This window comes from Haliotis rubra, unplaced genomic scaffold, assembly GCF_003918875.1.
Source record: "Haliotis rubra isolate DU_JTF1 unplaced genomic scaffold, ASM391887v1 Scf87, whole genome shotgun sequence".
NCBI lineage: Eukaryota > Metazoa > Mollusca > Gastropoda > Lepetellida > Haliotidae > Haliotis > Haliotis rubra.
The window spans coordinates 70,061-85,169 of NW_025767601.1; the positions used below are offsets into that span (position 1 = coordinate 70,061).

The following is a 15,109-nucleotide window of genomic DNA, read 5'->3' on the forward strand; positions in this document are numbered from 1 at the left end:
AGATATGAATAAGAAAAATTGCAGAGATTCAAAATCAAAATCAAATTTTTATTCACAAAAGCTGTAGAAAATACAGGTATGTGTTTCATCCACACTTGCACAAACAGACGAGCTGGAGCATGTACAGGGGAACCACTACAACAGCAGCAGCAGCAGCACAGACAAACATGGTATTTGGCTGATATGTTCACTTACTCAAAACATTGTTCATTTGTTTCTACAAACCATCTTCATATTAAATTTTTTTGGTTATATTTCAGGAACTATTATTATCTGTAGAACATACCACCTAAATACCTGACTGCAGCAACTACCACATACATATCCCCATATATCTGAAGATTAAAGATAATTATTGTAACAAATCAACAGGTTAGATAACACTGGATAATAAACTCCTTTGTGACTACTCACCTGACAAGTAGGTATCTTTATAACTCCATCGTCACTTGTTAAAATTGCTGATACATATAATAATCATTAGTTACGAATTTGAGATCAGTTAGATCATGATAATATTATGTTATAAAGCCATCAATATCACAAAATTACAACCAAGCAATTCTCTTGAAAATCTGTCATATTTCTTATCAACTGAACATTGTACGATAAAATGTATCTCATGCACTAACATATTTTGATGGTTTGAGCTTGAATACATTTTCAATTATGCCAGTTTGCCATGAAATCCAAGATTAAATTTACCTCAGTCAGAAATATTGTTTGAGAAATTTCTAGACACATGCAATTTCATAACTGAAAAGACCAAGCTTTTCAATCACACTGTAAACAGAACTGACTCAAACTAGATATAATCTCTTTTCTTTAAATACTTAAGTTCATTGTTGTTGCTTTGAAATCTATTTAGTCTGTATTTATGAAGAAGGATATCATAATCTAATTCTGAATGAAAAGTGAAGCCTATTTGATGTTTCCCTAGTTTTGACAATTTGCATGAAATCTTTCGAGTTCTGCTGAAAAGGAGGGAAAACATTCTTCCATCCAGTCATTCCAATAATGAAATGATTAAGTAAGAAAGGCAGTTAAACACGCTCTAAAAGATCCAAGCTACTTCAGATGTTTTCCAGTTTTGAATCTTCCCTTGTTTGACAACCAGTTTGGAAAGGTATTCTGCCCACAACTTCACAAAGACATGAACTGCTGGAAATTAAGCACTAACGAATGCAAAATATCATATGACATCCACACACATAATTTGAAATGTCTTACTTGCAACAGAACCAGATGAATTTGACAACACCACTAGAAGCAGGGCAGTTATACAAAGGTAACAGTATTTTCTACAGCTGATCATAGTTACACCTGAGCAACATAGAGAATATGTGTCACAATATGTATTTATTATAGGACCAAGTCTAGGATGTGGCACATAATATAGTTGCTCATGTACAGCATGCACCACACTCAAGTGAAGGAGATGATTGTTGGAGATGTTAGGAGCTTCAGCTTGAAGGCTATCAGCTAGACATCCGAGACTTATCATTAGCTTACAATTATATATGCAAGTTATCTCCCTTTAAAATAAGGGACAGCCTATACCAACAAAGCTGATACAGAAAATAATATCAGAAGCCCCCCTCTAAACCTGTAATTCAGAGGTATTCTTATTTCCATGTTATTTCCAGCTCATGTGTTAACACATAACTTTATAAATCATACTTAAAGAAGCCTTAATGGAGAGTAAATATATCAGGTAAAGGCAGCTTTCTGAAAACGCTGTGACTCCCTGTATCATTATCGAATTCAATTTCAATTCAGTCCTGGCAATGATATTCCATCATCCAAACAGTAGATGAGGCTAACACACACCAGATGAATGTACCAAGATTTCTCTAAAGTAAAATATGTAATATACAAACATTGTGGATCTAAACAAATACAGGTTTGATTTAGACAAAGGAAAATATATAGGCCTTTCAAACATATTTTCTTTCAATATACGGTACGTTAATCTGAGATCATAACATTATACTATTTTCTTGGTCACTGAACACCTTAAAAAAAGTATATGCTTAAAACACTGATGCAAACTAGAAAAAATTGTCTGGCCAAACTGTTTCCTTCTGTAAAAGCATTAAACATCTGTCTGGGCTAATGTTATTATCCTTTCAAACATATCTGCAACATAAGCTCCCATACCTTCGTGTGCTGTCTCTACATTTGTCAAGTCCATATATGTAAGGCTTAGGAGAGTTATCAACTTGATGAACATCTAGCAATACTTACAGCTCAACGGTAGAGTTGTTACAGAGTACAGTGTACACATCACAGCGATATTCGCATTGTATACACAACATATATGCTGGAGATCACTCGGTCTCAAGAACATAAAGGTTTTACACACTGAAGTGACCACAACTGCCATTTGGAAAAACCCAATTCTTTGATAATTGTCAAGTCTAATGCCAGGCAGCAACATGAGTGGCTTTACATGATATCAACAGGAACATTTCAATATCAGATACTATCTGTAAATTTGTCCATAGTTTGCTCAGAACATTTGTATGCCACAAGTACTAGGTAGTAATATTGTGACACCTGCTGTCCAAGCACCATACTCTAACTAGATGATTGGTACAACTAGCTGTGTTGTTGTTCATGACATACATATCAACAAATGGTTAAATAGAAAATGGAATGTTTTAATTTTTAATTTTTTTTTAATGCAGGTCAGTGAACCATGAGGACATACTCTGGTAAATGTTATTTTCAAGATAAGAAGCAAACTTTTCGAGGCATTGCAATGTGAACAGAAGTGATTCAGAACAAACTGAATTGAAATACTAATTCATAAATCAAAAGTGTATGAAGAACAATGGATTTGAATAGGTATTAATGTCAAGTCAACTAATAGTGCTACAATTACTGTGCTTTCAAATCATTAACTGTATTTCTAACAATATACAGTACCTCCCAGACATTCACTTTTGTGTCTTACTCAATCAAACTTGCACAAAAAACTTTTTCTTGTCTATCCGACATATCATGACAAGTTGTAAATAATTTCTTAGTATTCATCACTTCTTATATAGCAAAAAATAATAATGAAGCCATTGTTAAGATTTCTTTCAATTGTTTGAAAAAAGTTTCAGAAAAAATTAAAAAATTATTAGAATATATAATTCATAAAAAACATAAAACAACATTTTTCTCTTACTGTTACAAATCTAGCCTCAGGTGGTACGTCACAGTTGCACAAGATAATTTTTGTGGAATCCATAAATCAACATCTGATGTTTCATCCTCAACTTACAAATGTCCACCATTTTCAGTAACCTGCTATCTTAAATTCAATGAAAAAAAAAAAAAAAAAATCATTACAAAATATTGCTGGTACTGAAGGTATCGTCTCTCAGTAGGAGGAAAATATATTGAAGTTAATTAGCAAGCATGGCAGGACAGTTTAGGTAAGATAAGACCTAACTTCTGTTCTCCGAAAATCTTGACAGACTGATAAAAATAAAACAAGATGCTGTAAAGACCACAAGAGAAAAGTTCTTGACCTCATCCTCAAAGTCATTACCCTGCACCATCATACGGGGATGATGAGACTATTGTTTTGAATATATGGGTACTTTAGGATGTGAATATACAATAAAACAAACTGTCAACATGGTTACGATGTTACATCAGACATGTCGCTTGTCCTGGAGATAAACTCCGGACACTGCTGCAGCCAGCATTGACAGTGTTTGGAGCTCATCCCGCTCCTTCACATGTCCAGGGGTAGTTGTTGATTAATGCAACAAAACACAATGTTAATGAAAGTATTTGCATTTTCACTTTTCTTAAAAAAATCAAGTCATGGATATTTCTAAAATGATACTCTGAGATACAAAGATGGAATACACTGAGACTGACTCTGGTTAATAAGTGGTATATTGTTTAAAAGAATGATAAGTGATTCAGCAGGATTTCAGTGCAATTTATAAGCAAAATATATGCAAGCAGGAATTATATGTACCACTAATTCCTACTGAAATGCAACTGTGATATGTACAGTGTTTCAAAGACCCACCAATCATGTTCAATATATCTACCCTCTGATGACACTAATATATATCAGACAAATATCCACCAAGAATAGTTATATATTTGATTGTTGTCTGTGCTAATCTACAAAGGTAAATTTCAGACCTTTCTACAACCAAACACTGATTTTAGTAACACATATCACTAGAATCAGGAAAATCTATGTTCAAAATAAAATCAATGCTTTGTAATTCTCCACCCAAGACAAGACGTTGACAGATTGTTCCAGATTTACACATTATTTACATAAAACATTGATATATAGATATGGAAACACGACACTCTTTGGTGATGATTTAAACCATTCTGAAAACTGAAATGTGCATGGCCTTTAAGATTTCTGACATGACATTTAGAAAGCATGTAACATTAATATGGATAAACATGCATCAAGTTAGGTACTCTCAATATACACGAAGAATAACTTATAATACCAAATGCACCTGATATTAATTACATGTTGATGTTATGAAATTTGCTATGGATGATAAAAATCTGTTTCTGGTTCTAAGTATTAAAACAGAATTTAAATTCAAGATAAAGTTGTAAAATATTTATCTGGTGATTTTATTTTGTTTACAGTTACACAGGACAGCCACATCATCCCTGTTCCTGACTAGATATAAAATATCTGAGATTTCAAAACAAGACATATACAATCGTAAAACATAATATACACAATAATACATACACGTATTAACACAACCCTAAAATAATCTATCAAGATTGCCACTGACTACAAAGATCATCCAAAACTGACATCGACTAAACTTGAACTACTATTATTACTTTCCTGGTCAGCTGTCAATATACAGAAAAAAATAATTACATACAGATATTTTCCAGAAACAGATTTTTGAACAATGAAATGAATGTCAGAATTTATGGTTGACACTCATAAACGACAAGATGGTGACATACATCTCTTGTGATAGACACAAATATTAATGAAACACATTAAATACGTCATGGACATCAAAAGTCGGTGCTGCAACCCCTGGACATGACGTGCTTGTTGTCGTGGGCGTTGGAGCTGACCACCTTGATGTCATCCGTCGTGTACGTGTACGAGGGCTGCACGTTCACTGTACTCACGGAGCCACCCCATATTTTCCTGAAATCACAAAACCTTACAAAATTAACAAGAGAATGTTATCTATTGATGAAATGATACACAATATAATGACACATTGGTACCTTACACGTAATACAAGAACATTTTAGACATTTTTCATCTGTTATGATTTCTGAAGTTTCAGCTTAGTTCTGAATGATATCTAAAGCAAACTCTGTTATCAGTAATAAATAACGTTTTTGTTAGATGTTTTTCCCCCCCCCCCAGCTGTCAAATTGTCAGGGTTTTTTTCAATTTAGAAAAAATACTCTCAGTTACCGGATCATATTTTTGTTACTTTCTTTAACTATACTACCCATCAAAAGTTTAGACTCACTAGTGTAAATGTAGCCACTTACTTCAGTCAACTGTTCTGAACTAAATTTTAAAAACTAATCCATACAGTTTGAATGTATTGTTTATACATGAGCTGATGTATTGTAAAACAAATTCATGACGTTGAAAAGTTAATTGTCATGTGTTCAATAAATGATGAAACTCGGTGAAAAATGGCGATTTTTTAATCAAAACTTTACACCAAAACGCAGCTGTTCACATGCACAATATTTGCACATGCTTTTCAGCAATTTGATGCATGATCCTCGTGCAATTAATCTGCATAAGGTTTGCAGATGTTTCCCCCAAGTTAGTGGAGAAATTCATCTTCGTTGTAACCATATGTACATTCATAACATATAGTGATTGATTTAAGCGAGTCTAAACTTTTGATGGGTAGTATAGTAGGTTAGCCTCAAGACAAGGCAGATCACATGAATTATGTTTGAATCTGAATTTAAGTACAATGTATTATCAGTGAAATAACAGACTGAATCTGACTTGAAATATCAGAATCAAGCAGTTTCTGATGCATACATGAACATGATATTGAATTCAGTGAGTGAAAAGTAGTACTTAATGAATGGGGTGTATCATTTGACAGTAATAGGAACAGGTTAATCTGGTTAGATCAGACTTTTGATATCAAAGTGTTTTAAAAAAATATAACACTGATCCAGAATATATAATTATTGTAACTAAATGGTATTTACTCATACATTTATATTCATGTTTGAGACCACAAGATCTTAATAGTGACAACAGACTGTTCACCAAGTGTTTCTCCTGAAAACATTGTCAGACTAAATTCTTGGCAGGCCCCTGGAAGAGAGCATTTACACATGACAAAGTTAGTACCAGGGTTACATCTTAATCATGTCCTGACACAACAAAAACAAATACATCTGTGGATGAATGACATGCCATATCAGTGTTCACGAATGGTGTCTCAAAGTAACAGGACACTGGGTCCTGTAAGTTTCAGATGTCTGTCTGTAGAATAAAATTAAACAAACATTTCAGATTTAACATTTCTTATAATTGGCATTGAAGTTATTATCAAACATAAGATGCATAAACAGCAAACAAGTGTCACATGTCACATATAACAACTTCAGTCAAAGTCATTGTGAAATATACAGTCAGACACTGGGATCAGCGGGTTGTAGACTTCTATCGGACCGTTGGCGAATCTGCTGGATTTGTCAGAGGGTCAGACGCTACTCGTGAACACTGCATATTGCCAGCTGGTCTTGAACTAAGAGAGTGAGGGAGATGGTTTAATGCTGCTCTGAGCAGTGTACATTCATGTGACCAATAACTTGGAGAAGAGACTCAAGTGATGTAGAACGTGAATGGTCAACACTTTTAGTATGCCACAAACAGGGTAGAGGACAACCCAAGGGTCAGGATGACCCAGGAATTTAATCACAATTATTGGATCCTGGCACAAGGAATACAATGTAACAGTGACTTAGACACAGTGATATGGTATCAATGGCACCTGTTCTCCTTGTTGTGGAAGGCTGCATTAAAACCATCCAAATACATGTCTTATACATCAGCTCTATACAATCATGACACAAGTCATATGACAAAATGCATCGTAAAATTGGTTCACATAATAATACCTCATGAAATCTTAACCTTACCTGTTGATTGTTGCCAATGTACACAGAAAGTATTGTCTCGTTACAACACATATGTGGTTCGTGGGAGCCTCATGCAGGCAGTCAAAGGGAGATAACTCAGATAAACCACACACAACATGTTGGAAGTAACTGTCACTTCACGCAGTTCACAAAAGCAGAAAGAAATGGTAACTTATGAGAATCAACATAACACACTAAAAAGTGCATATAATAATGAATAAAGAGACATTTCCAAATATAAGACATGACCATGCTGTATTAGCTGACAGATTGTTAACAGAGGTGTTAAATAGTCATGATGTGCATTGTATGTAGCTGGAATAGAAATTACGTTTACTTCAGCTCTGATGTAAATTGACATAAACTGATAACAAGCTGAGAAGACTCTTTTAAGACAATAAATGTTTGCTGTACTGTTTACGGACAGAAAAACAAACTACTGCAGTAAAACTTTGCACTTCATCCAAGGAGAGAAAATTACTTTTCCAAAATTATGATGATAAATTTAAACCTTCAGTAGTTCACAAAAATCATCTTGTGATTTAATAACAGTTCAACTTCTCTTTGGAGTTCTTCAAACCATTGAAGCTTTCTCTTTGACTACATCTTTCTTACAACCCTTAAAACTCATCGCTCTAGGCAACAGTGCAGATTAATATCCTCAGCATCCACTTAAATGTTTCGCCAAGAAAATAAAAGTCCACCAAAAAGACTTAAATTTTGTTAGAAGTCTCACTTGAAATAAATATCAGCAAAGTCTTGTCAAATGGTAAAGAAAATCTGGTAGGAGTAAAATATGAAGGAAGATCCTTTCAGCTGGTTACCATTTACACATGAGATATTGATTAATTTCAGTCTGTGTACAAATCCCCTGCTGTGAGAGTGTTGAAAAGGAAAAGCTTCCACTGAACAGAAAAAGTTTCAATATAGACTTGCTGCAGGCCCTTTATCCATTCTGTGCCTCAATTAGCACACCTGTAAACATACCATGGGTACTGCTGGAGTCAATTGACCAGACATCTCTACTTTGACGTAATGACAAATAATTATTCCTCACTGTAATCATTATAAAAGAATTACTAACTCCTGCTTTGCTAACAACAGCAGAAGCGTCTTTAACTAAAATTTCAGTTTAAGGAACATGGTATCTTACAGCAATACCCCAGGCACCTTATGTAAAGTGACAGTTTACATTCTCCTAGACATAAAATGGTGGCAACTTTGATATTTCTGCTTATATATTCAGAACTTGACACTAAAATAAGCTCATGTACAAAGAGTCCCAGTAGGTCACCTGCACGTTTGATGATGCACTTTGATCAACTTTACATCAACCATTCCCTGGGTGTGTAGATTGTGGGGAAATCATATTTTACTTTGGATGCAATTAGAGTTTGATAAATATTTTCACAACAAATTAAGACCTCCCACCTATATACTGCATATCAAATTTCACTTACATACTGAAAAGGCTGAGTAATGGACAATCATGACAACTTAAATATGTCTGCAAATTATCAAATTAGGTTGGATTTCTTTCACAATACAGAAGCAGACTCTTTTGAAGTTTCACAACATCATAGAAAGATGCCCAAACTGTAAATGTTTACAGAGGACAGACAAAGTGCCATGCCATATGCCCACATAAACTCTAAGTTTAAGTGAGATAAACACTGACCTGCCACATTATGAAAACACCCAAAAATGTCTTAACCATTATTCAACAGAATGGCTATTGTTTACACAGCCTATCATGCATGCCTATCAATCCCTACATCTAAATTTTCCTATTACATGTACATGTATTTTGTTTTAAATGGAAATTATCTCCCTTGAATCCATGGAACTAGAATTATCTCCCTTGACCTAGTATCATCTCCCTTGAACAAGAACCTGGGCAAGTCTATGGGAGTTGTTGCAGTACAGAAGCCGGCACAGACGTACAGGTGACAACAAGCACTGAAGTGACCCGGAAGTGGACACTCACCGGGGGGTCAACACTTGTTATCCTAGCCCCTAGGAAGACATGCCTCCCTAGGGGACTTGCCCCGGGATGGGGCCCTGATCGGCCGCTAAGGGGAGAGAAGTCAACTCACCGTCAGTCATACCTTGCCAAGCTTTAAGAAATAACAATTCATAGTTGTGATTACATTTTGGAACGAAATGAATAGATGATCTATACAGTCTTCTCTGCAGGATTCAGTGGACGGGATACTGCTTGAATATTGATCAAGAGTTGCATGTCAACAGGAAATGCCAAGCAATAATCACAATTATTTACCGACACCACATTAACACAGAAGTGTTTCTTTACAGACTCATAATTTAATGCAGCATTATGATTAAATTTTTTGTATAATTTAAGAAAAAATATTGAAACATTAAAACGCTTTCATGTTCCTTTTCATATGCATACATAAAAACTTCCCAATGTGTTGCATATACAAGAGACAAATCAAAGTATATAGTTGAGAAGCAATCTTAAGTAAATTAAAAACTGACTTTTTGTTGCATCTACTAATAAATGGACATCAAACATAAGTCTGTCTCAAAGATATGAGCCCTCGTCCCGATGTTACATCATCCAATTTCCTGGATCACCAAACCAACACGCTCCCCTCTTGTTAGACAATTCAGGAACAGGCTTTTTAATATTCTACAGCCTAAGAATTTTTCCTACAGAAAGTAAATTTTCTGCGACTGCTTCAAGAAATAGATATGACTGTGATAAAATGTTTCCAAGGACAAACTGTCAATATATTTTGCCAGAAACTGAAGCAAAACGTCATCTTTTCCACTATTTATCCCAATAACACCCAATGGCTATCCAGCACTGGCCAGGATCCTGAGCTCACCTGCCACTGTTACCTGAGAGCAGACTGTATAGGGATGATGTACAGGTCACAGGCCACAAGATATAACCAGACATATAATCATCAAGGAAATACCCCGGCAACAAAGTGGCTGTCAGGACTCAAGCTTTGATGGATGAATGATGGAGCTTTTGTCAGCAGTATTCAGAACAAAAGGCAGTTAGGACAGCATGTGTGGTCTGTACATGATTGCAAATGTGGAAAATTACGTCAGCGCTACTTCTGTTAAAGCTGATCATGCTCACAAACACCCGCATGTTTCAGGATAGGAAACGAAATGACTAATGCCAAGAGTGATTTTTCTCAAACTCGACAATACATCACCAGTAAGATGTCTACATATTGGTATCAGGATTAGTCTTAAACACAATTGTTTTCGGCTCCAGTTTAAATTATTGGAACCAGAATCTTATTAATATCAGATATCAGTCTTGGTACTGCTAAACAAAGATCTTAGGAGATCTAGTTACAGGTATTGTCAGAATGAGCAGCAATCCTTGCCACAGGGTCCGGCAGGTCACACACTGGGGCCACCAATCTACATCAGTTGGCTCTTTTGACAAGCTGGGACCCATGGATCTATCCTGCTCATACAGGACACCTAATTTCAAGTCAAATTATTTCCAAACGATGAAACAACAATTCTACCCATATCCAGGATCTCATTTGAAAACTATAAGCAAATAAGATCCTGAATACCTTGTTCAACGAATAAGTATAGAGTTAAGATTTACAGGTCAAAATCTGAGGCACAAGTCAGGAATTGACCTCTTATGCTTTCAAACAAGCAATATTTTACCATTAACCGTTCCTTAAATCCATTTGATAACAAATAAGCAGAATATACTACACGCTGAGACACCAATGAAAAAATTCACTCAAAGGGAACTGAAGGTGAAACACATCAACATGCTGTGACTGTGAGTCGGTGAGCCGGTCAGGATTAATGCCGATTCAACAGAATTTCAGTTATCTCTCAGCAAGTCCGCCTGATGTTTGAAGCTCTAGGTGATGCAGGTCTGAGACGTTTATCACTTGTGTGAAACTCACAAACACAGGGGTGGAGGCTATAAATATGATCAGGGAGAATCTTGGCATTCAACCCTGGATCGTAGTATGTTCCTGGTGAGCCTTAGGGACACAGGCTGCATTGGTGGAAGTGGTAGTTAACTGAGCCACATGTGACACTCCCACCTCTGTCAGTATGACAGAACACATTAACTGTACTTGTTGTGTGACATCCATTTAACCAAAATTACACAGTGTACAGAAATCGTGAAAACAAACAATCATTGATAACAATCACTTCACAAACAGATGTGCATCAAATTAATCATTACAAAATATGATATGCAGTCACATGCTGGTGTATAAATACATAATCTGTATACACAGGTTCATATGTTTCAACACAACACCTGAGTAATACATAATGAAAACAATCCAGAAACTAAACCCCAAGCTGCAACAGGAACACACTATCAAGGACCATAATTCATCACGATAAATGACGATATTTCTACTTGCAAGGATGTCAGTCAGTTGAAATACATCAGTCTTGCATGCATGTGTTCTACCTTTGGTCCTGTTTTGTACAAACATGGTGTTGAAGGGATCGCACTAGAATGAATGATGGCGTTTCATTCTCTATTTCGGACACAGCTTGTCAGCTTCATGTTGGAGGAAGGGCCAGAACACGGAAGATCTTAGATGCCCACAAGCACACAGGTATTGTGCGGTCAAGCCAACAGTCACCATCAGAGTGAGTTCAGGCTCCTGACACACATCACAGAGGCAGGTCTGCACGGGTTATTGTGGTACATGAGAGGACTGGCCACCTCACTCCAGAAATTCAAGGCAGGATGGAGGGAGGGAAAAATGCATCTCACTCAGGTGAAGCAGTCACACACTCACCTGGCCAAACCACATATACTCAGGGGCAGAAAGAAGGGAACAAAGCACAGGAAAGGATATGTTTTAGGACGTCACTGACGTACAGGATGGCTGGCTGTTGCATGGGATAGTAGTGACATGCCAACATTCTGGGAGCTAAACATAGAATCTACTATCCTTGACATCTCTTGGAAATGGGGACCATATTTCACTAGCCTCATGCTATGGAGTCAAAGTCCTGCTTTGTGTCAGACACCAACATATCCCTGTCTCTCTCATTTGATGACATATTGGGAGGCGAGGTGAAATAGAATTTAATATTGCTTTACACATTACTGCATTTATATAGCTAAGTGCATGTATGAATGTGTGGCTGCTGGTACTAGTCTGGACTAATGCTGGTGGAACAGTGCTAGCCCACAGAGATACATATTGGGTATCTCACTCAGACACAGTAATGACTTGGAGCCAGCCAGGTACTGGACTAATGCTGGTGGAACAGTGCTAGACCACAGAGATACATATTGGGTATCTCACTCAGACACAGTAATGACTTGGAGCCAGCCAGGTACTGGACTAATGCTGGTGGAACAGTGCGAGCCACAGAGATACATATTGGGTATCTCACTCAGACACAGTAATGACTTGGAGCCAGCCAGGTACTGGACTAATGCTGGTGGAACAGTGCTAGACCACAGAGATACAGGTTGGATATCTCACTCAGACACAGTAATGACTTGGAGCCAGCCAGACCATGCTTTATGCACTTAATGCCCAGGGCCAGGCAGGTTGACAAGTGTCATCCTTAAACAGCTTACCCGGTACAGTATGGTTTTAAATCACCAACCATGCTCTCCAGGCGGACACTCTATCTACTAGGCCACTGAGGCAGCCTAAACACTAACCACAGGGCTCCTCTCTATGGTCAGCTGGGAACTGTGGCTGCACTGTGTTTGATCTAATGCATGAATACAGTGATGCAGTCACAAACCCAGCATTGCTGCCATCTTCTGTCTTGGCACTAACTACACCATTGCTGAAATGTGAATCTGAACCAACACCCAGTACATCCAACCAATAGCATCTCTCGCTCCACTATAACCTATCTAATATACACCCACCCTATACCGAAATAAACTTGGTCACAATCAAATCATATACAGGTTGAAAACAATCATAACAGCATAATGATAAAAAAAAAATACCATTAGCTACATTTACCAATAAAACAAAATCCAGCACAGTTACAGAATAAGCTCTTTTACAAAAGCATCAGCAAAAGTGTATTTTTTCTTCATTTAATCATGCTTAAATATACTTAAATGCTTTGTTTCCACAAAATATCTTTACCAAGCAAGTACATATACACTAAAAGCTATGTTACTTGACCAAGCAACAAAAACAACGCTATGTTCCATCTGTTCTGAACAAATGAAAGAAGCCATGAAACAGAATGTTGGCATAGACGAACATGGGAAGTACAACATGCTGGTTGATGATGTCACACATGGTATCACTCACCAGAGAAGTTGAGTTGGTTTAGCGTCATGTCCCAAATGTGGTTCTTTCGTCCTAAGTAAGCAACGCAGGGGGAAAAATAGCACAATAGAAGAACGCTTTCTACATATTTTGTTATACATAACCAGTACGAATATTGATAGCATCCCCATTATATTCTCCATCTATGAATAGCCAAAGAAAAAAGATTGTTTCAGTGTTAAATTAATCTAATTAAACTTCAAATGAATACAGTGTCATGTACTGTAATATAGAGAGGAGAGTTGATAGACTTCATCAGTTTTCATGTCGTATTGCTATAAATACGGTAGGTTTGGATATTTACATTATTTTCATTTGGGGTATCAACTGTAGACATGACAATAACCTGCATATTCATTTTGACATGACAATATGAATTTGATAAGAACATGATTATAAAGTTATCAATACACAACAGTTGCACAGGGAAAGAGTGCATCTGTGGTCACACTGAGAGACAGGTTAACCTACAGATAATATGCAGAGGAACAGAATTTACCACAAAAGAAAATAGAGAATACACACAACAAAGGAGAACCGCCATCAATGGAAATAATCATATAATCAGAAAAAAAATAAATGAAACCCCCCCCCCAACAGTTTCTTCAAAGCAAAACAAATCTCATAAAATAATCTGTATTCTGCAATAAATAACATGAATAACAAAAACAAACTTTCGTGAAACAGAAAGAGCAAAAAACCTTGGCACAAACTTCAGAGTAACAAAAGAAAACACAATATCTGATGAACAAAGAAAACTCAAACACATGAAATAAACCGCCAATAAACAAAGAACCCGCTGGCATGCAAACGTGAGAAATGCTGCCCCTGCCCAACAGGAGGAGAACAGTGAGTGAGTGAGGGAAATTACCTGCACATGTTGGTGGCACCATGCCTGGAGGAGCGAAGACATGAAAGAATCAGACATACAAGTATATGTATAGAAAATGTGTACTACAGGCAGATGTATATGTTGCTGAACACAAACAGCTGACCTTAGTAACAAGGTGACATTTCAAACACAGATTTCAACCTTCTTTTCCTGTCCATTACTATCCATCCCTGACCATACTCGATTCCTGGTGTACTCTTCCCCTGATTGTAATCTGTTTGTTCACACCCCTGTCACAACCCTGACCACTGCTAACCCATCCTCCCCATCCTTATCTGACCCTTCACATGCCTGACCTCGGCTTGTCCATTCATCATTATCTAACTCTGATTATGTTAACTTGTCCATTCATCCACCCTGCCCATTCCATTTACCCTTCACATACCCATCCCTATGTAACTCTGACCACACCATTCCTTGATCCAACCTGAAGAGCTTAATACTTCTGTGATATTCAAACATCTTTCATTGCTTTGCAATTGTCTTGTGTCTAGATTCATGCCAGAGGACAAAAAAATACTAGAAATATTTAAGCTAATCTTAACAGTCCTGTCGTTAATTAAACTTGCAGTCATTCAAAAATAATATCCATCACCATTTATGAAATAAACCACTTTGCAATATAGGTTCATATGAAGCTTCCATGTATTAATTTATAACCACAAGCAGTAGAGCAACCGCTAGTACCAACATGAACGCACACAAGGAGATGATTAATGGTGAGGATATTGCTAGTTAACGAGGACATTTCAAGCAC

The 15,109-nt window shown here is 36.7% G+C and overlaps 1 protein-coding gene across 7 annotated transcripts in view; it reads right to left on the reverse strand.

Annotated features, from left to right (window-relative positions):
• Nucleotides 1–880: 880 nt before the first annotated feature.
• The window catches only part of LOC124263150 (palmitoyltransferase ZDHHC14-like), a 92,455-nt gene continuing 78,226 nt past the window's right edge, over nt 881–15,109 (reverse strand). For 4 of the 7 annotated variants that reach the window (XM_046697715.1, XM_046697712.1, XM_046697713.1 and 1 more), the window contains 4 exons: nt 14,332–14,355; nt 13,443–13,493; nt 9,252–9,272; nt 881–5,167 (listed from right to left, as the gene is read on the reverse strand). In XM_046697715.1, the coding sequence (XP_046553671.1) occupies nt 5,145–5,167; nt 9,252–9,272; nt 13,443–13,493; nt 14,332–14,355 (119 nt within the window). In that variant the 3' untranslated portion in view covers nt 881–5,144. The remainder of the gene's footprint in view (nt 5,168–9,251; nt 9,273–13,442; nt 13,494–14,331; nt 14,356–15,109) is intronic. The other 3 variants (XM_046697714.1, XM_046697717.1, XM_046697718.1) reach the window with 3 other exon arrangements.